This window comes from Saccopteryx bilineata, chromosome 3 (assembly GCF_036850765.1).
Source record: "Saccopteryx bilineata isolate mSacBil1 chromosome 3, mSacBil1_pri_phased_curated, whole genome shotgun sequence".
In the NCBI taxonomy this organism is placed as follows: domain Eukaryota; kingdom Metazoa; phylum Chordata; class Mammalia; order Chiroptera; family Emballonuridae; genus Saccopteryx; species Saccopteryx bilineata.
In genome coordinates this window covers 46,669,803-46,691,940 of record NC_089492.1, presented here as the reverse complement: position 1 = coordinate 46,691,940, position 22,138 = coordinate 46,669,803, and the positions used below count along the sequence as shown (strand labels likewise).

General features: G+C 35.9%; 1 protein-coding gene across 1 annotated transcript in view; it reads left to right on the top strand.

Annotated features, from left to right (window-relative positions):
- Positions 1-22,138, top strand: part of SLC26A7 (solute carrier family 26 member 7) — a 260,877-nt gene that overhangs the window by 234,516 nt on the left and 4,223 nt on the right. Inside the window, exon 15 of the mRNA XM_066264649.1 lies at positions 8,687-8,787. Coding sequence (XP_066120746.1) covers positions 8,687-8,787 — 101 coding nt within the window. The remainder of the gene's footprint in view (positions 1-8,686; positions 8,788-22,138) is intronic.

The following is a 22,138-nucleotide window of genomic DNA, read 5'->3' as shown; positions in this document are numbered from 1 at the left end:
TGATATTTATTTTTTATCTTGCTACTTTACTAAATTTGTTTATCAGTGCTAGTAACTTTTTCATGAAATTTTTAGGGTCCTTTATATACAGTATCATGTCATCTGAAATAATTACAGTTTTACTTCTTTTTTCCAATTTAGATAGCTTTTATTTCTTCTTTTAGTCTAATTTCTCTGACTGGGAATCACAGTGCTATGTTGAATTTGTTGGTGATAGCAGACACCCCTGTATAGTCCCTGATATTAGGGAAATACTTTTAGTTTATATTCATTGAGTATGATATTTGGTTGTGGGTTTATCATATGTGTTCTTTATTGTGTTGAAGAATGTTCTGTCAATTTTCACTTTGCTGGGAATTTTTATAATAAATCAGTGCTAGATTTATCAAATATATTTTCTGCATTTATTGATATGATCATGTGATTTTTATTCTTATTTTGTTAATGTGGTATATCACATTTATTGATTTGAGGATGTTGTACCAACTTTGCATTGTCAGAATAAATGCCACTAGATCATGGTGTATAATTGTTTCAATATATTGCTGGATCTATTTGCTAGTATGTTGTTGAGAATGTTAGCATCTACATTTATCAGGGATATTATCCTATAATTTTATTTCTTTGTAGTGTTTCTATCTCATTTTGGAATTAGGATAATGGTGGCCTTGTAAAACAAGTTTAGAATGTTCCTTCCTCTTGAATTTTTTTGGGATAGTTTGAGAAAGATAGATGTTCTTTGAATGTTTTCTAAAACTCACCCATGACAGCATTCAGTCTGGGACTTTTGTTTGTTGAGAGTTTTTTTATTAATGCTTCAATTTCACTAGATATAATCTGTCTATACAGATTATATACAGAATATCTGATTTTTCCTTATTCAGTTTTGGAACATTGTATGGTTCTACAAATTTATCCATTTCATCTAGATTGTCCCATTTGTTGGCATATAGATGTTCATAATATTTTCTAAAAATCTTTTGTATTACTTTGGTGTCAGTTGTTACTCCTCCTTTTTTCATCTCTAACTTTATTTATTTGGTTTATCTCTTTTCTTTTTTTCTCTTGAGAGTGTAAGGCCAGAGGCTGCCACTGCCATTACAGCTGCCCAGCAGTTGCAGGTTCACATTCGATTCAGATAGATGGTAATGAAACAACAGAACCAAGAAATGGTGGACCATTTCTTTTGTTCTAGCTCGCTCCCAACAGGCGAGTAAACACAAACACACTGGGCTCTAAAACACACTGACTCAGAGCTCACAAAGCTACTTACACACTCGAGTTTTCCTAGAATCAAAGACCCCACCAGTTCAATGGAGCTCACAAAGCCCCTCACCTCTGTTCCCCTTCAGCACTCTGCCATCTTGTCTGCCTGCCTCCTCTGCAACAACATGGTCTCTCCCAAAATGGCCCCCTAGCTCCTCCTTCTTCACAAACTTTTTTGTGCGACAACTCCCCCTCCAGCACACATTAGCGTAACCAAACCTCTTCCCATGCATGAAGGAAATTAACAGTAACACCTGGGCAATGCAATCACATGGTCATCAGCCATTTTTAACAATGAAAGTGAGCAAAACCAAATAACACAAATTTTACAAACTTCTTTGCCCAACAATGAGCCTGGTTAAATGTTTGTTAATCTTGTTTATTTTTTCTGAACTAGCTCTTGGTTTCATTGATCTTCTGTATTGTGCTTTTGTACTCAGTTTCATTTATTTCTACTCTGATCCTTATTATTGCCTTGCTTTTACTCCAGGCTTTGTTTGTAATTCTTTTTAGTTCCTTTAAGTGTCAAGTTAGTTGGTTTCCTTAAGACATTTTTTTCTTGAGGTAGGCCTATAATGTTATGGATTTTCCTCTTACTACTGCTTTTGCTGTGTTCCACATATTTTGTGTTGTGTTTTAATTTTCATTTGTTTTAAGGTATATTTTGATTTGTTCCTTGATTTCATTGTTAACCCATGTATTGTTTAATAACATATTACTTAATCTTCATGTCTTTGTGTTTTTTGAGTTTTTAATTGAGATTGATTCCAAATTTTACAACATAATGGTCAAAGAAGATGTTTGATATGATTTAAAACTTCTTAAATTTATTGAGGCCCTGGCCAGTTGGCTCAGAGGCAGAGCGTCAACCTGGCATGTATAAGTCCTGGGTTCAATTCCTGGTCAGGGCACACAGGAGAAGCACCCATATGCTTCTCCACCCTTTCCCCTCTCCTTCTTCTCTGTCTCTCTCTTCCCCTCCTGCAGCTGAGGCTCCACTGGAGCAAAGTTGGCCCGGGTACTGAGGATGTCTCTGTGGCCTCTGCTTCAGGCACTAGAACGGCTCCTGCCACAACAGAGCAGTGCCCCAGATGGGCAGAACATTGCCCCTGGTGGGCATGCCAGGTGGATCCCCATTGGGCACATGCAGAAGTCTGACTGCATACCTGCTTTTAACTTTAGAAAAATACAGAAAAAAAATTTATTGAGACTTTTGTTGTGCTCTAATATGTGGTGTAGCCAAGAGAATGTTCCATGTACACTTGAAACTAATACTGCTTTAGAGTGAAATGCTCTGAGGATATTAGTTAAATCCATCTGATCTAATGTGTTCTCATTAAAGCTGCAATTTTCATGTTGATTTTCTCTGGAAGATCTATCTTTGATATCAATGAAGTGTTAAAACCCCTATTATAACTGTATTGTTACTGATTTCTCCCTTCATTTTTATCAAGGTTTGCTTTACATTTTCAGCTGATCCTATACTGAGTGTATGAATGTTTACAAGGGTTATAATCCCTTGTCAGGTTACTCCCTTTATCATTATGTAGTATCTTTTTTTGTCTTCTAATATAACCATTGTTTTAAAGTCTATGTTTTCAAATGTAAGTATTGCCATGCAGCTATTTTTAAATTTCTGTTTGTATAAAATATCTTTTTTCCATCCCTTTAATTTTAGTCTGTGTGGGTCTTTCATTCTGAGGTATATCTCTGTAAATAGCATATATCTGGTGTTGATTTCTTATCTGTTTAGCTACCATGTGTCTTTTGATTGAATCATTTAAACATTTAATTTTGAAGTGATTATTGATAGGTACATATTTATTGCCATTTTATATTTTAATTATATTCTTCTGTTATTTTTTTCCTTGCTCTTCTTAAAGCAAGGCCTTTAACATTTCATATAATACTGGTTTTGTGGCAATAAACTCCTTTAGCTAGTTTTTTGTCTTTATTTCTTCAATTTTATTTATTTATTTATTTATTTATTTATTATTTATTTTTTTATTTTTATTTTTTTTCTGAAGCTGGAAACGGGGAGAGACAGTCACACAGATTCCCGCATGCGCCTGACCGGGATCCATCTGGCACGCCCACCAGGGGGCAACGCTCTGCTCACCAGGGGGCGATGCTCTGCCCCTCCGGGGCATTGCTCTGCCGCGACCAGAGCCATTCTAGTGCCTGGGGCAGAGGCCAAAGAGCCACCCCCAGCGCCCGGGCCATCTTTGCTCCAATGGAGCCTTGGCTGCGGGAGGGGAAGAGAGAGACAGAGAGGAAGGAAGGGGGGGTGGAGAAGCAAATGGGTGCTTCTCCTATGTGCCCTGGCCGGGAATCGAACCTGGGTCCCCCACACGCCAGGCCGACGCTCTACTGCTGAGCCAACCGGCCAGAGCATATTTCTTCAATTTTAAATGATAGACTTGTTGTTTAAAGTAATCTTGATCATAGTCCCTTGTTTTTCATCACTTTGCTTATTTCATGGCAAACTCTTTGTCCTGAAATGTTTTTGCTGCAGTTAGCTGGCAGTCCTTTAGGAGCTCATTTGTAAGTAACTAACTGCTTTTATCTTGCTGTTTCTTAAATTTCTTCTTTGTTTTTAACCATTGCCTTTTTAATTATTATGTGTCTTAGTGTGGATCTTTTTGGATCCATCTTGGTTTGGATTCTATTTACTTCTTGTACTTGTTTGCATTTCTTCTTTAGTGTGTTAGGAAATTACTTCTTCAAATTGGTTTTCAATATTTTGCTTGCTCTCTCCTTCTGGTATTCATATAATTTGGATGTTGTTACTCTTCAGGTTGTTTCAAAGATCCCTTAAATTCTTCTCATTCTTTGAAGTTCTTTTTTTCTTTCTGCTGCTCTGGTTGGAATTTTTTTCTTAATTTGTCTTCCAAATATTTGATTTGATCCTCTGCTTCATTCAAACTACTATTTATTTTTTCCGGTGTATTCTTGATTTTAGATATATTCTTCATTTCTGGCTGTTTTTTTTAAAAAATATTTTCTATGTTCTTTTCAACTTTGTTAAATTTCTCACTTTGTTTTTGAGCACCCATATAATTATTTCTTACACTCTATATCTAATAAATTGCTTATCTCTATTTGTTAGGTCTTTCTCTAGAGATTTCTCCTGTTTGGTCATTTGGTGCCTGTTTTTGTCTCCTCATTTTGTCTGCTTTTTTTGTGTTTGTTTCTGTGTATTAGATAGATCTAATATGATTCCCAGTCTTTGTGGGGTGTCCTTATATATATTTGGTGTTCTATTGGATCCAATGGTGCAGTGCTGGGCTCGATGCATCAAAAGTATCCCTTGTATAGGTTATGTTGGCTTTCCTGTTGTAATTGAATTTTTATTGCTATTAGCCTGTTGTGCATGGGATTGAACCTCTGGTTGGCTGACTGTGAGGCTTTACCTTGATCAAGGGTGCAAACTGCTATTAGGTGCTGACAACAGAAAGTGGAATTTGCCTCAGCTGAATTTGGTGTCTGACAAGAACTTCCTTTTGATATACCGGTTGTGAAGCTAATTGGATCCTGCTCTGATATTGTCTGAAGCTGTTTACTGGGTATAATGTTTCTGAGTTTTTTGAGAAGAAACCTGGTTTAGGCCAATGTAAGACACTGCCTATGACTAGACCTTGGCAACATATTTGCAACTACAAGTGATCCACAATTTGTCGCTGCCTCTGCCTTACTTATATGTATGCAGGAAGGATCAAGCCACATACCAAGCCTGAATTTTACATGCACTGGGCCCAGGGGCATGTCAACAAATTCCTCCAGCACCCTGAGATACGCCTCTACTTCCTCTGGCTTTTGGCTGCCTGTTAAGCTTAGTCACTAAAAGAATCTCTGGTGGAGGTAGAAATATGGAGTTAGTGGATCTTCCTTGAGGGTGATATACTGGTTATGCCTCCAAAACAGAATCATAGGTTTCAGTCAATCCGGCTTTTTCCTTGACCTCAGCAGGAAGATACACTAGGAGTCAGCTAGGTTAGGCTTCTGGATCTTGGATGGGGGGTATGTTGGTGCCAGGAGGATGGTTCTACTAAATCTTCTGTTAGGTTATCAAGAAAGTATAGGAAATGGCCCCCACCAAAGAACCAGGCAACTGAGGCACTGTCAGCCCCTAAATCTGTCTATATATCTTCTCCCTGAGCAAAGCTGCTGACTCCTTGGCAAGGCCTAATATCTGCAGGGTGGTGCAAGAGGAAGCCCAGAGAATGGAGAAATTGCTTTCTCCCAGGCTGATGCTGTATGGAGGGAAGTACTGTACCCAAGAAGTATGACAACTGTGGTATGGAAAAATTACTCAGCACAAGGATCCTGGTGGTTGATCCCCCTGTGTCTCTCCTTAAAGTCACAAACCTCATCCTTTCCTTATGCAGCTTTAATTTGCTTAGCCTTCCTTCCACCAGAACTGAGGGTAATTGGCTATGAATGATATTTTGTGCATTGGGCCTTTGAGAAGACACTCGGATCTCTGAAAACTTGTCTCTTTCTAACAAACAAAACCTCACTGCTTTTCACAGCAGAATGCTATATGGGTGCCTCTACTAGACTCTTGTGCTTTGGGGGAAACCTGGCTTGTGGTTTAAGCTCCACACCTCTCATATTCCAGAACCTTCTTCCAGAACCTCAGCTACCACTCATGGGAATGGAATCATTTTTTTTTAATCTCTGTCCTTCCTACCAGTCTTGATGTGGCTTCATCTGTGAATTCTTGGTTATAAGACACTCCCTCATTTAGTCTTGAGTTGTTTATTCAGATGATTGTTCTAAAATTTAGTTGTTACTACAGTTTGGGTCCGGGAGGAGATGAGTATAATATGCACCTACTCTGCTGCCATCTTAATTTTCTGCCTATAGATTCCTTACATTAAAGCAGTTATGTGCTGATAAATTTTTAATAAACAACTCTTTGACTAGAGAATGTGTTGTGCAATGATGGAGAATTGCTGACTTATAGCATTTGTCAATTTCCATAGTGTAAATAATTCTATGACTAGTTTCAAATTACTAACATGCTGTTATTAAACATGGAGATGAGAAGGTATGGACACATTTGACATATTGAAAATATGTCAAAAAAGCTAGTATCAGTTAACTTCAATCTACTACTGCTTTTAAAGAAATTATATACATTTTGTTTTCTAAATCAGGTATGTTGAAAAGTATGTGAATAGGAACCCTTCAAATATTGAACTCCAAGGTACATTGAAAATACAATTAGTGTTACTAAAGCTATTTTTATATCTAACCTGATAAAGTATCTAATCCATTATATATTTTATATATATATATCATATGAATATTAAATTTGTCTATGAAATATTATCTAATATTTAAGTTTTTGTGATTTTTATGTTTCTTAATTATATTATGTTTTTATGAATTGTAAAAAAATGCAAAGAAATACATGGCAGAGATGAAATAATATACAATTTATTTAATTTTGTTCTAGTAATTCCTTTTCTATAACTAAACAAAGTACAATAAAGTATCTATAAACTAATGTGTGTGTGTGTATGTGTGTGTGTAATGTGACTAAGAGAGAAAATGAATAAATACCAGTCAACAGTCTACTGTTTATCTTTGCTTAAGATATGTATTTTTTTTTCTTGTGAGCTGAATTTCATATTATCTCTGGTAATGAGCAGGGACACATATCTGAGGATATAAATAAATACTCATGCATAGTAGAGGCCAGTTCTATGTTTAATTAGACAAATAGTGCATGATAATAATTACTATTGAGTGGTCAGTGGATGAGCTAAATTATGGTTACTTCCCATTTTGTTTGAGGTTCTAATTTGCCATTTTAGGCAAATGGTAGCATAATTGGAATCTATACTTACTGCTTAGCACTCCTTCCCATGGGGGAAATAAGGAAACAGCACACCTGAAGTGCCTGGCATACAGCAAGTCCTCAGTAAATGTTGGTTGAATGGGAGGAGGAGTAGTTTTAGATATCAAACTTATTGTCATTTTTTAATTACAGCTGTTCATATGATTAGAATGTTTATATCTCCATATTATTTCTGCTTTTTGAAATCATATAATCTTTCAAAGCTACTTTTTTATAAAGCCTTCATTCCAAAGATATTTCTTTTTATAAATTCCTACTCTTTTAAAAAAATTTAAATCATGTTACATGTATTTATATGCCAATCCTATCCTTGCCACTCATGGATAAGCTTCTGGAAGAAATAGAACCTTTCTCACATTTGCACTATTTACTAAATTTCAAAAAAAAAAAAAAAAGAATACTGCATATGTTCTAGTTATTTCTTCAATTAACAACTATTAATATAGATAGAAAGACGAAACTTGGAAACAAGTTTTATACCTGAATAGCAGTTTTCAAATAATTTTGTAGCATTTCTCCATTTCCTAACAGTTACATATGAATATGTAAGTGTTCAGTGTTTAGTCTATATTTTCCACTTCCTTGTTTTTTCCTCTAAGCAACAGTTTTAAAAAGTACACAATTTCTTTTATACTTCTTTTCAATGCTAATTGAGAAATTACCATATTCCCACACTTTAGTTACTATTATATGAACAAACTATGGGCATTTTAAGTGGCAAAATTATTCTAATTAAGAATTCATTTTTAGAGAACTTTATATTAATTAATCAATTGGAATTTGATGGATTTTATTTTCTGATGATGAGAAATTTTTAGTCTACTATATCTGCTCTGAGAGCCTCATCACTCTTTAAAGGGAACTTGAATGTGGCCAGTCATTGCTTTAGAAATATGTCATTTCACAGGAGGAAAGTGTGGCTCCTAAGACAACAGTGAAGAAGAAGTCATAAGCTACTAAGTAAAATTTATTTTTCTCAACAGGTGCTTTCAGCGGTAAACTGAACACAATGAAACTTAATAAACTTAATTTTCAGGTCCCCTCTTTTAGATTACTTCTGAGGCCAAAACACAAGATTCAACAATAAATTTTTCTCTAAAAGTATAACTCCAAAATGGTATAAACACCAAACACCACAAAACAGGGCTCTACCTCTGAACATAGCCATGAAGAAAACTGTGTGATATTGTGGAAAGAGTAACTTTGCAGAACATCTTGAGGCCTCAGTTCTAGTCTGTTTGGCACTAACTTGCCAGACAGTTTTTCTAAATGGTCTAAATTTGCTCAGCTTCAGTTTAGCTATCTGTAAAATGATACAGGTAATTAACTTATCCCATCTTCTCTGAGTTATATAATCACCAGAAGTAACATTGGAATAAATGACAATTAAATAGTTTAGAAATAATTAGTAATTAATTGAAAAATGTAAACATTGAAAAATTTTTGGAATTAGTCTTATTAGATCTAAGCCACTATTATCGTTCCACTTTTCAACAAAGTCTGCAGCAGAGATTTCTAAGAATTCTCTTTAAGTCTATGTTCCTCCTACAGAAGAAGCATCACAGTCCTACCCAAATGAGAAGTGTTTTTTAATCCTGGATTGCAGTGGATTGAACTTTTTTGACTATTCTGGAGTCTGCGTTCTTGTTGAGGTATTTACACAATTTATGTTTGGATTGATTCCTTTCCTTCTCTTCAGTAACAAGGTTTTCATCATCTATTTTCTCAGCTCTGTGGTCTTGACCTTGTTTGTTTCAGTACTCATTGCACCCATTCTCTCCAAAGGACATAAAACTTTATGCTTTTCACTACTGTAAAATTATTTTTAGGAGATCTCATCAAACTTTCTAGTTATGTGCATGTGTGGGGCCATAGATAGGGATATTTACATAAGATAGAAATAAAAGAACATAAACTTAAGATGTAAATATAGCATATGCTGGGCAGTTATCTTAAGGCTTCTTGATAGGAGAAAAGTTCCATCCATGATAAACAAGTGGCTTTGGTGGTGACAGGATATTCTCTTTTATATCATTCCTAGATAAAGTTTGACCCCATACCATTCTTAGTCTCTGAAATAATGCCTATTGCAGTAATTTTTCTCTATCCTCTTGGATGATGGTGCTTACGTTTTTACCCCATAATCTCCATGGAGTATTTACACATCCTGGTATCCTAAAAATAAAACAAAGTTTTATTTCTTTAAAATTGACATAGATCACAAGCCTCCATTTCTACAGATGAAAGACTACCTAATTTTTCCAATTCTGTGGAAACACTAGACACTTCCGGAATTTCTTCCTCTTCTCTTAGGTAAATAATAACTCAACAAGAAATGTATCTCATTTCCTATTCCCATTTGCTCTCTACTTTAGTACCCTAAATTTGGGGAAAGGATCTTGACATCTACTCATCTGTCCTCAGTTCTCCCTCAGTTTCTACTGCATACAGCTCAGCTGACCTCATTTTCTGGTGTTTGTTCCTGAGGTGTTCCTTATCCTAACTTCATGCAGTCAGAGGAGGATTAAGGTCAGTTGAGTTCCCAGGTGCATAAGAAATTATTGGTCCCCTTACATTAGAAAAAAAGTGTAAAGTTGGGGTTTTGCAGAGTCCTTCAGAAGTTGGGGCCCAGAGCACATGCCCAGTGTACCCTCCGTTAAATCTGCCTCTGCATGCAATGTTCCTTATGTGTGGCTTCGTATTCAGTCAAAACTTTAATTAAAACCTATGAACAGGCCCTGGCCGGTTGGCTCAGTGGTAGAGTGTTGGCCTGGAGTGCAGAAGTCCCGGGTTCGATTCCTGGCCAGGGCACACAGGAGAGGCGCCCATCTGCTTCTCCACCCCTCCCCCTCTCCTTCCTCTCTGTCTATCTCTTCACCTCCCGCAGCCAAGGCTCCATTGGAGCAAAGATGGCCTGGGCGCTGGGGATGGCTCCTTGGCCTCTGCCCCAGGCACTAGAGTGGCTCTGGTCGCGGCAGAGCGATGCCCCGGAGGGGCAGAGCATCGCCCCCTGGTGGGTGTGCCGGGTAGATCCCGGTTGGGCGCATGCGGGAGTCTGACTGTCTCTTCCCGTTTCCAGCTTCAGAAAAATAAAAAAAATAAAAATAAAATAAAAAATTGGGGAATTTTTAGCCTGTATTAAAAAAAAAACCCTATGAACAATTAATTCTGGAGCTCTCTCTCTGCATATCTTCCTCCTTTCTATTACCGTCACAAATGTCAGCCACCCAATTCTTCCTGAACTCTCATTCTGTCTGTTCAGGTTAGTGAAACGGTTTTATTTTGCTTGGGTTTTCCCTCTATGCTACTTTGCCACAGAAAGTTGAGATGATCAAAGGGTTTGCCTCATTTATTTGCTTTCTTTTAGTAAACTTAGTCCTTTGCTGCTTGTTTTCATTGTCTGAAATCAGTTGCTTATATATTTTTGTCCCATTGTTTATATACTTATGGAGGATAAGATAGTCTTGCATTATTTACTCATGGGAAGAAGTTGAAATTGAATATTGGGTTCTGGCTGGTTGGCTCAGTGGTAGAGTGTCAGCCTGGTATGTGGAAGTCCTGGTTTTGATTCCTGATCAGGATACACAAGAGAAGCAAATGACCCTCTGCTTCTCTATTACTCCCTCCTCTCCATCTCTTTCTCACTGTCTTTCCCACTTACAAACATGGTCCAATGGGAGTGGGTTGGCCCTGGACATTAAGGATGGCTCCATGGCCTCAGTCTCAGGTGCTAAAAAGTGGCTCTAGTTGCAATGGACCAATAGTCTCAGATGGGCAAAGCATCCCCCAGAATGGGCTTTCCAGGTAGATCTTGGTTGGGGTACATGCAGGAATCTGTCTTTGCTTCCCCTCCTCTCACTGAATTAAAAAAAAAGGAGAATGATGTTAGAGTAATAGCACCATGGAGATACTCCGGATTTCTCCCCTTAAAATGTCAACAAACTGAACAACTATCATGCAGCAAGGGACCCCACATGAGCTTGCAGGCATGCCTGAAAGATCCATGTACTGAATGGACTAAAGGTGGGATGGGGTGAAAAGGGGAGTGGAAGATAAAATGCACTCATGGTGGGCTTTGGAGAAGAGAGGTGACAAACCTAGAGTGACTGGGATTTTTTTTCTCTGCTGGACTACAAGGAGGAGGGAAGTTCAGGAAGTCTGGATTTTGTCTGAGGGGTATAAAGAAGGAAACTCACACTGATTGGGCCTCCTTCTGCTGGGAGAAAGAGTGAGACAGAAGGGCAGGGGGTAGTTAAACCGAACCGCCTAGAGCACACGGTCATGGCTAATGTTCCTGTGGTCTACGTGCAGCCCACAATTAGCAGAGACAGAGAAAGCTAAAGTACAATGCCACCAGCCTCCCAGATCCTGCCTTCCTCACCTTGTGGTACAGAGGGTGGCAGAGACAAATCCCACAGCTAGCTCTCCAGAGTCACTCTCTCTCCTGAGGAACAGAGGTGCTCTACATCCAGTCCCCAGGTCTGGTGAAACATGGAAAAGAGTGAAAGAAAGCCTGAGATTGCCATTGGCAGAGCCATAAAGCCATAAAACTGAAGCTGTAAAGCACTCACAATGAACTCCACCTACAATGCAACTGCAGCCCCACCTAGATCATTGCAACAGCAAAATCTCAGCAGACAACCCAGGAACGTCACAGAGGTAAACATTGTAATACAGTGATGCCTACTGGACTAAACCTCTCAAAACAAATTTATTTTTCCTTTTTCCCTCTTTTTACCTATTTTCTTATTATTCTTTTTTAAAATTTTGTTTTCATTAATTTTAATATTTTAATTCTTTTTTGGTGGATGTTTTGCTTTTGAGATTTTCTTTGCTTTCAATTTTCTTTTCCAGTGGTTTTTCTTCTTGTCATAATTTAAAAAACTTCTTATATTTTTTCTTTTTTAAGATTTTTAACAATACTACTTTCAAATGCCATCAAGGAAGAAGAAATTGAATGCTATGTCTAGAAAAAGAGGGACATAGTTCAGAAAGACTATGAAAAATCTCCAGAAAAAAATTCTCAATCATACAGAAGGCTTGTAGTTAAATGATAGAGAATTTTAAATTGAAGTTCTGAAAATATTCAGTGAGATGCAAGAAGACACCAATAGGCACCTCAATGAGCTCAGAAAACAAAAGGATGAACAAAAGAAATACTTCACCAAGGAGAATAAAACTTTAAAAGCAAAAATGAAGAACTCAACACATGAATTGAAGATTGAGGTAGCAAATTTAGCTAATAAAACAAGCCAGATATAAGAAAGAATCAGTGACATCAAAGACAGGTAACTAGAGATACCACAGAGAGAAGAGGAGAGAGATTCATGAATTGAGAAAACTAAGTGAGCACTACAAGATTTTTCTGACTCCAAAAGAAAGAACATTATAAGAGTAATGGGTATATCAGAAGAAGTGAGGGAGAAAGGAATGGAGAGCCTATTCAAACAAATAATTGATGAGAATTTCCCAAGCTGATGGAGAGAGTTAGAACCTTAAACCCAAGAAGCAAACAGAATGCAGAGTTACTGCAACACAAACAGACCTACTCTAAGGCACATCATATTAGAATTGTCAAAAGTCAATGACAAAGAAAGAATCTTTAAGGCAGCTAGGAAAAAGAAGAACATAACATATAAAGGAAAGCCCATTAAGCTATCATCAGACTTCTCAGCAGAAACCCTAAAAGCTGGAGAGGGCTCACCCAAACATTCAAAGTCCAAAAAGAGAGGAACTACCATCCAAGAATACTATATCAAAGTTATCCTTCAAATATGAAGGAGAAGTAAAAACTTTTACAGACATATAGAAGTTGAGGAAATTTATCACCAGAAAACCCCACTACAGGAAATAGTCAAGGGGGTTACTCAACCAGACACAAAGAACAGAACAAATCAAAACTACAAGTAAAAGCTCCAACGAGGTCACAGTAAAAACAAGGATAATTTGTGACAACAATAACATAAAAGGAAGAAGGTAAAGATCTGCATTAGCAAAGAAGGATGGAGTGCAGAAACACTCATAAGATGAAGAACTCTTGTACATATGAACATTTTTTTAACCTAATGGTAACCACCTGCAAAAAAGCCACTATTAAAACACACAGCTTAAAAAGAAGAAACGGAGAAAATAAATATGGAATACCACTAAACAAAAACAACTGACAGAAACAAAAAAGAGAAGAACCAAACAAGAAACAGAAATACCAGAAAAACAAAACATAAAATGGCTATAGGAAATCCTTAAGTGTCAATAATTATTCTAGGTATAAATGGACTGAACTCACCAATAAAGAGGCACAGAGTAACAGATTGGACCAAAAAGCAAAACTCAACTATATGCTGCCTTCAAGAGAAACATTTAAGCTGGAAGGGCAAAAGTAGATTACAAGCAAATAATATTAAAAGAAAAGCAGGTGTAGCCATACTCATATCTGACAATGCTGGCTTTAGGGAAAAAAAATGTAACTAGGGACAAAGATAGACATTTTATAATAATAAAAGGGACATTGTATCAATAAGAAATAACACTTCTTTATATATATATATATATATATATATATATATATATATATATATATATATATATATATAAAATAAACCAGGAAGGACCAAGATATATAAGATATCTACTCATTGTTCTAAAAATAGAAGCAGACAGAAACACAATCATACTTGTAGATTTTTTTTTTTGTATTTTTCTGAAGCTGGAAACTGAGAGAGACAGTCAGACAGACTCCCGCATGCGCCCGACCGGGATCCACCCAGCACGCCCACCAGGGGCGACGCTCTGCCCACCAGGGGGTGATGCTCTGCCCCTCCAGGGCGTCGCTCTGCCGTGACCAGAGCCACTATAATGACTGGGGCAGAGGCCAAGGAGCCATCCCCAGAGCCCGGGCGATCTTTGCTCCAATGGAACCTCGACTGCGGGAGGGGAAGAGAGAGACAGAGAGGAAGGGGGGGATGGAGAAGCAAATGGGCGCTTCTACTATGTGCCCTGGCCAGGAATTGAACCCGGGTCCCCCGCACACCAGGCCGATGCTCTACCGCTGAGCCAACCGGCCAGGGCCATACTTGGAAATTTTAACATACCACTGACAGCTTTAGATAGATCATTCAAACAGAAATTCAATAAATAAATATTGGTCTTAAAGGACACTGTGGTCCAAATAGACATAATAGATATTTATAGGACATTTCTCCCCAGAACATCATATTGCACATTCTTCTCCTGTGTTTATTGAACATTCTTAAGGTAGACCATATGTTGGGCCACAAAACTAACATCAACACATTCATAAAGACTGAAATTATATCAAGCATGTATTCTGATAATAGGGCCTTGAAATTAGATTTCAACTGTAAAAGGAAGTAAGGTAACCCACTAAAATGTGGGAATTAAACAACATATATTTTAAAAATGACTGGGTCAAAGAGGAAATAAAAGCAGAGATCAAAATATATATACAGACAAATGAAAATGACAACGCATATAAAAATTTCTTGGAGCTAGTGAAAGCAGTAATAAGGGAAAAGTTTCTATCATTACAGGCATATATCAAGAAAAAAGAGAGATTCCAAGTAAACAACCTAATACCACACCGTAAGGAACTAGAAAAAGAAAAACAAGGGCAATCCAGTCAGCAGAAGAAAGGAAATAGTAAAAATTAAAGCAGAACTAAATGGAATAGAGAACAAATAAACTATAGCAAATTTTAATATAACAAAGAGCTAATTCTTTGAAAAGATCAATAAAATTTACAAACCACTGGCTAAACTCATTAAGGAAAAAAGAGAAAGGGCTCATATAATCAAAATCTGAAATGAACGAGGAGAAATTACCACAGACATCATAGTTATACAAAGGATCATATTAAAATATTATGAAAGATTATATGGCACCAAATTCAGCAATCTAGAGGAAATGGATAAATTCCTAGAACTGTACAAATTTCCTAGACTGAGTCTAGAAGAAGTGGAAAACCTAAATAGACCTACAAACCGGAAAGAAATTGAAACAACTATCAAAAACTTCCCCAAAAACAAAAGTCCAAGACCAGATCATTACAGTTTTTAATTCTACCAAATATTCAAAGAATATTTGGTACATATCCTTCTCAAAGTCTTCTAGAAAAATAAAAGAAGAAGCAATACTTCCCAACATATTTTATGAGGCCAACATAATCCTCATACCAAAACCTTGCAAGGACATTACAAAAAAGAAAGCTACAGACCAATATTTCTAATGAAACAGATTCAAAAATTCTAAACAAAATACCTGCAAATCAAATGCAAAAACATGTTAAAAAATAATACATCATGATCAAGTGAGATTCATTTCTGGAACACAAGCGTGGTTCAACATACAGAAATTGAACAATGTAATACACCACATGAAGAAAACATGATCTTATCAATAGATGCAGAAAAGGCACTTGATAAGCTACAACATTCCATATGTTTAAAACACTCAATAAATTGGAATAGAAGGAAAGTACCTCAACATAATAAAGGCTATATATGACAAACCATCACCTAATATCATACTAAATGGTGAAAAACTGAAAACTTTTCCTTTAAAATCATCAAGAACAAGACAAGGCTGCCCATTTTCTCCACACTTAATCAACATAGTTCTGGAAGTTTTTATTTTTATTTTTTATTCATTTTTTTAGAGAGGAGAGAGAGAGGGAGAGGGAGAGAGACAGAGAGAGAGAGAAGGGGGGAGGAGCTGGAAGCATCAACTCCCATATGTGCCTTGACCAGGCAAGCCCAGGGTTTCGAACCGGCGACCTCAGCATTTCCAGGTCGACGCTTTATCCACTGTGCCACCACAGGTCAGGCGTAGTTCTGGAAGTTTTAGTCAGAGCGATCAGGAAGAGGAAAAAAATAAAAGGCATTCATATTGAAAAGAAAAAGAAGTAAAGGTACCACTTTTTGCAGATGACATGATCTTGTATGTAGAAAACCCCAAAGACTCCATCAAACACTTTTAGAAACAACAAACCAATACAGTAAAGTTGCAGGAAACAAAAGCAATATACAGAAGTCTACTGCTTTTCTAGATGTCAATGATGAAACTTCAGCTAATAAACTAAAAAGAAAACCAATTCTTTTTACAATTGCAAAAAAACCCCAAAGTACCTAGGACTATACTTAACAAAGGGTGCAAAGGACCAATATACTGAAACTATGAAACTATGGAACATTATTGAAAGAAATTGAAAAAGACACAAATGAAATGGAATAAATTTTCACATTCATAGATTGTAAATATCAGCATAGTTAAAATGGCTATATTACCCAAATCAATATAAAAATATAAGCAATGCCCATCAAAATCTCAATGTCATTTTTTAAAGATATAGAACAAAATATTGCCAGGTTAGTATGCAACCATTAAAACTCCCCCAAATAGCAAAAACAATTCTGGGGAAAAGAATGAACCCACAGGTATCATGCTACCTGACTTCAACGTATACTATAGAGACATGATAATGAAAACAGCATGGTATTGCCAGAAAAACAGACATACAGACCAATGGAACAGAATTGAAAGCCCAGAAACAAAACCACATATATACAAAATAAACAAATCATCTTCAACAAAGGAGCCAAAAACATACAATGTAGAAAAGAAAGGCTCTACAAGAAATGTTACTGGAAAATTGGAAAACCACATACAAAAGAATGAAAATTAACTACAGTTTGTCCCCCTGCATAAAAATTAATTTAAAATGGATCAAAGACCTAAATATAGGATTTGAAACAATAAATTACATAGAAGGAAACATATATACTAATCTCATGGACCTTGGCCATAGAGGACAATTTATAAATTTGACCCCAAAGGCAAGGGAAGTAAAGGCAAAAATAAATGAGTGGGACTATATCAAATTAACAAGCTTCTGCACAGCCCGAGAAACTGACAACAAAACAAGTGGGCAGCCAATTAAATGGGAGTTGATACTTGCAAACAACAGCTCAGCTAACGAGTTCATATCCAAAATATATAAAAAAAACTCACAAAACTCAACAACAAAAAAGCAAACAATTCAATAAAAAAATGGGAAGGGATATGAACAGACACTTCTCTCAGGAAGAAATACAAATGGCCAATAGATATATGAAAAAATGCTCATCTTCACTAGATATTAGAGATACACAAATAAAAAGTACAATGAGATACCACCTCACACCTGTTAGATTGGCTGTTATCAACAAGACAACTAATAACAAATGTTGGAGAGGCTGTGGAGGAAAAGCAACCCTCATTTACTGCTGATGGTAATGCAAATTAGTACAACCATTATGGAAGTATGACAGTTTTTCAGAAAATTAAAGGTAAAACTACCCTATGACCCAGCAATCCTTCTACTTGGTATCTGTCTTCAAAACTAGAAAACACTGGTACGTAAAGACACATGCAACCCCATGTTTATCACATCATTATTCATAGTGGCTAAGACTTAGAAACAACCTCAGTGTTTCTTGATAAAGGATTGGATAAAGAGGAAGTGGTACCTATATACAATGGAATACAACTCAGCCATAAAAAATGATGACATAGTACCATTTATGACAACTTAAATGGACCTTGAGAACATTATACTGAGTGAAATAAGTAAATCAAGAAAAGCTAAGAACTGTATGATTTTATATATAGGTGGGATATAAAACAGATTTATAGACATAGATAAGTGGTTACGCCGAGGGAAGGATACCTAGGGGATGGGTAATTGGATATGAGGGAGGAGTTTGAGGTCATAGGGGAATGCGGTGGGGAAAGGGTGTAAAGAGGGACAAATATAAGGTGAAAAAAATGATTTGACTTTGGTTGATGGGTATACAACATAATGAACAGTTCAAATGCTATTGAAATGATCACCCGAAACCTCTGTACTCTTATTAATCAATGTCACCCTGTTAAAATTGATTTTCTAAAATAAAATTTAAAAATTAAAAAAATATAAAAAAGAAATTGCATATTGACTTTTAAAGAGTCATGATCAGTAATATTTAAAAGTTTTCATGTAGTAAATTTTTATATTTTTGTTGCATTGAATAACCATGTTATTCCCATTGAATTCCCAGTTCTTTGTACTGGGAATTTAAAATGCCAACTTTTCAAACTCAATATGGTATAAAGGTCAAATTTAGTATAGCTTTCTTATGAAGACAAGGGTGGGTGGAATACGTGGAGGCGAAGCTGCGTAGAATGTGACAGTCTGAGTGTGTAATCTGAACAATATCATTCTAGCTGTGAGGTGCTGAGGAAATAAGCTGAACCTGTCTGGATATCAGTTTATTTCTTTTGTAAAAGTGAAGGGTGATTTTTTTATAGTATTAGCACATATTCAGAAAATCAGTTGTACAATACAGTTTAATTTCAGATATCCTAGGCCTTCAATCTAGTGGCTATTTTTAGTAAATCACCTCCCCCTCCCATGTAATGAACCTTTATTTTCTTTTTCTTATTTTTTTTATTAATTTTACTAGGGTGACATCAATAAATCAGGGTACATATGTTCAAAGAAAAAATGTGCAGGTTATCTTGTCATTCAATTATGTTGCATACCCTTCACCCAAAGTCAGATTGTCCTCTGTCACCTTCTATCTAGTTTTCTTTCTGCCCCTCCCCCTCCCCCTTTTTCTCCCCCCCCCCCCCGTAACCACCACACTCTTATCCATGTCTCTTAGTCTCGTTTTTATGTCCCACCTATGTATGGAATAATGCAGTTCTTTGTTTTTTCTGATTTACTTATTTTACTCCGTATAATGTTATCAAGATCCCACCATTTTGTTGTAAATGATCCGATGTCATCATTTCTTATGGCTGAGTAGTATTCCATAGTGTATATATGCCACATCTTCTTTATTGGATCTTCTATTGAAGGGCTTTTTGGTTGTTTCCATGTCTTGGCCACTGTGAACAATGCTGCAATGAACATGGGGCTGCATGTGTCTTTTTGAATCAATGTTTTTGAGTTTTGGGGATATATACCCAGTAGAGGGATTGCTGGGTCATAAGGTAGTTCTATTTTCTGTTTTTTGAGGAACCACCATACTTTCTTCCATAATGGTTGTACTATTTTACAGTCCCATCAACAGTGAATGAGAGTTCCTTTTTTTCCACAGCCTCTCCAATATTTGCTATTACCTGTCTTGTTGATAATAGCTAATCTAACAGGTGTGAGGTGGTATCTCATTGTAGTTTTGATTTGCATTTCTCTAATAACTAAAGAAGATGAGCATCTTTTCATATATCTGTCGGCCATTTGTATTTCTTCCTGAGAGAAGTGTCTCTTCATATCCTCTTCTCATTTTTTTATTGGATTGTTTGTTTGTTGTTGAGTTTTATGAGTTCTTTGTATATTTTGTATATTAGGCCCTTATCTGAGCTGTTGTTTGAAAATATCATTTCCCATTTAGTTGGCTGTTTATTTTGTTGTCAGTTTCTCTTGCTGAGCAAAAACTTTTTAGTCTGATGTAGTCCTATTCATTTATTTTTGCCTTCAGTTCCCTTGCCTTTGGAGTCAAATTCATAAAATGCTCTTTAAAACCAAGGATCATGAGTTTAGAACCTATGTCTTCTTGTATGTACTTTAATTTTCTTATTTAATATAAAAACTTCACATAATTTGGCATAGAGTTCAACACAAATGTTTTTCTTGCATCTAAATTTGCATTGTAAATAGATAGTTTCTCTTCACTGGAGGGTTTCTTGTTCTCATTTTTATTTACTCTCTGTTTTCAAGGTTGAGAAGAGAGTTAATAAATTCCTGTATATAAGCATGATATAAGGTGCTCATTTAAAATACAGTCCTCTAGGTCCTACTTCTAGCTAGGAACCTGCATTTTAAACAACTATAGGGAATTGGGATGTGGTCCAAAGATTATATTTTGAGAAACACTGGACTAGGATTGCTCTATTACTGGGGAAAGCCGATATGTATATTTTTTCTTGTATTTTAAATTTGTTTCTGAATATTCTCAAGTATTTACTATCTATCCTCTGTAGATATTGTGACTCAGGCTGAGTTAGTAAAGAGGAGGCAATGTTTACTTATTGCCACTGAGTTATAATCTAAAGTTAAAAATTTAGAGAAATTTAAATAATCCATGTATTGGTTATGTTGACAAAAAGCTTTTATAAAATTTGTTTTAATTGTTTTAAATACTACATAATGTAATGAAGGAATAAATTAACTGATGCATTTTATTTTTTCTGGCAGAACATGATATTTGCCCTTGGTCTAGTGTTTTTCTCATACACACACACACACACACACACACACACACATATATATATCCAGCAGTTTTTTTAATCAGTTTGCCCTTTTTAATTTCCTTATTATTGTTTTATTTCATCATGGTTACAAATTATGATGGTTCTTAAAAACATAGGTTTTAAAGATAATCTAACCTTGGGTCCAAATATTAGCTATATAACTAGTTCTTTTTTTTAAATAATTTTATTTTTAATGGGGTGACATCAATAAATCAGGATACATATATTCAAAGATAACAACTCCAGGTTATCTTGTCGTTCACTTATGTTGCATACCCATCACCCAAAGTCAGATTGTCCTCTGTCACCTTCTATCTAGTTTTCTTTGTGCCCCTCCCCCTCCCCCTTTCCCTCTCCCTCTCCTCCTCCCCCCATAACCACCACACTCTTATCAATGTCTCTTAGTTTCACTTTTATGTCCCACCTACGTATGGAATAATGCAGTTCCTGTTTTTTTCTGATTTACTTATTTCACTTCGTATAATGTATATAACTAGTTCTATGGTGTAAACTTAAGTATTTGTTTTTCTGTAAACTGGAAGTAGAAATACCCACTTCATTAAGCTGTTGTGAGGCTTAACAATGACTTGTTCCATATAAAGAACATAAGAAAGTTTGTAGCAGTTAGTAAATACTCAACGATGCTAGCTTCTATTCTTTGTTCTTATTTTTCAAAATTTATTTCTTAAAATACAAAAAATATCATTTCAACTACCATTATGTTTTAGTTATAGCCATCCTAAAAAACGGTCCAAAGTAAAGAACCACAGACTCTCTTCAGTCGTGTATGTCTTCCTGCTTTTTAATAACACTTCTTGAGTTATTGTTTTAATAGCTTTAGTTTAAGGAACATTCTTCTAGCAGTTAGAGGTTGAAAGAAATGGAGCGACATCTATAAATTTTTGTACTTAAGACAGTGGAGAAGTTAGTGAACTGCAGATTATGTTTATTAGCATCCACAAACCGCTAGTAACAATGTCTTTGGGCTTTCCTGAGCTTAAGAAAAAGTCAAACACTGACAGTTCACCTTGAAATAATGATTTCAACTTACAAAGACAGGAGCCATTTATTCAATGGTCAAGTCTCAGTTCATGTATTATTAATTAATTTATTTGTTTGCTAATTTATTCATGCTCAGAGAGATTCATCTTCTATTTTATAATTTTTACAAAAACAGAACTGGTTGCTGCTAAAATTATATACAGAAAAAATTTTAATGTCTCATGCATAATCTTAGAACGTATTTAAATGCAGTTTTTTATATTTTATATATAATATTTTTTTACTATTGTTTAACAAAATCCATCCTGCAGTTACTCAAACTTCTAAATTTACTTGCACTGTGTTTAATGAGCTGACTTTGGTCTGGATGAATTTAGTATCAGGGACTTCAATAAGATTTTTCTCTTTGAGATTCTCTTGGACCTTAAAGTGTCTTGTCCAGCAAATTATTTAGGATCTCTTAACTTGATAGACTTTTAAAAATGGAAGTCAGGCAATCAAACTTGGTTTTGAGTATAGTGAGTATCTCAACTTGCCATTCATGAATAGGGTTTCTAGAGGCCATGAATATGGACAAATTATTGTAAAAATATTAAAGTCAGTTGTGTTTTTTTAATCACTTTCACAAATGGGTGTTTGACTTCCAGTAAAAGAAGGTTGAGAACAATTTTATGTAGTTCTTATAGGGAAAGAAAGACAATTCTTTTATTT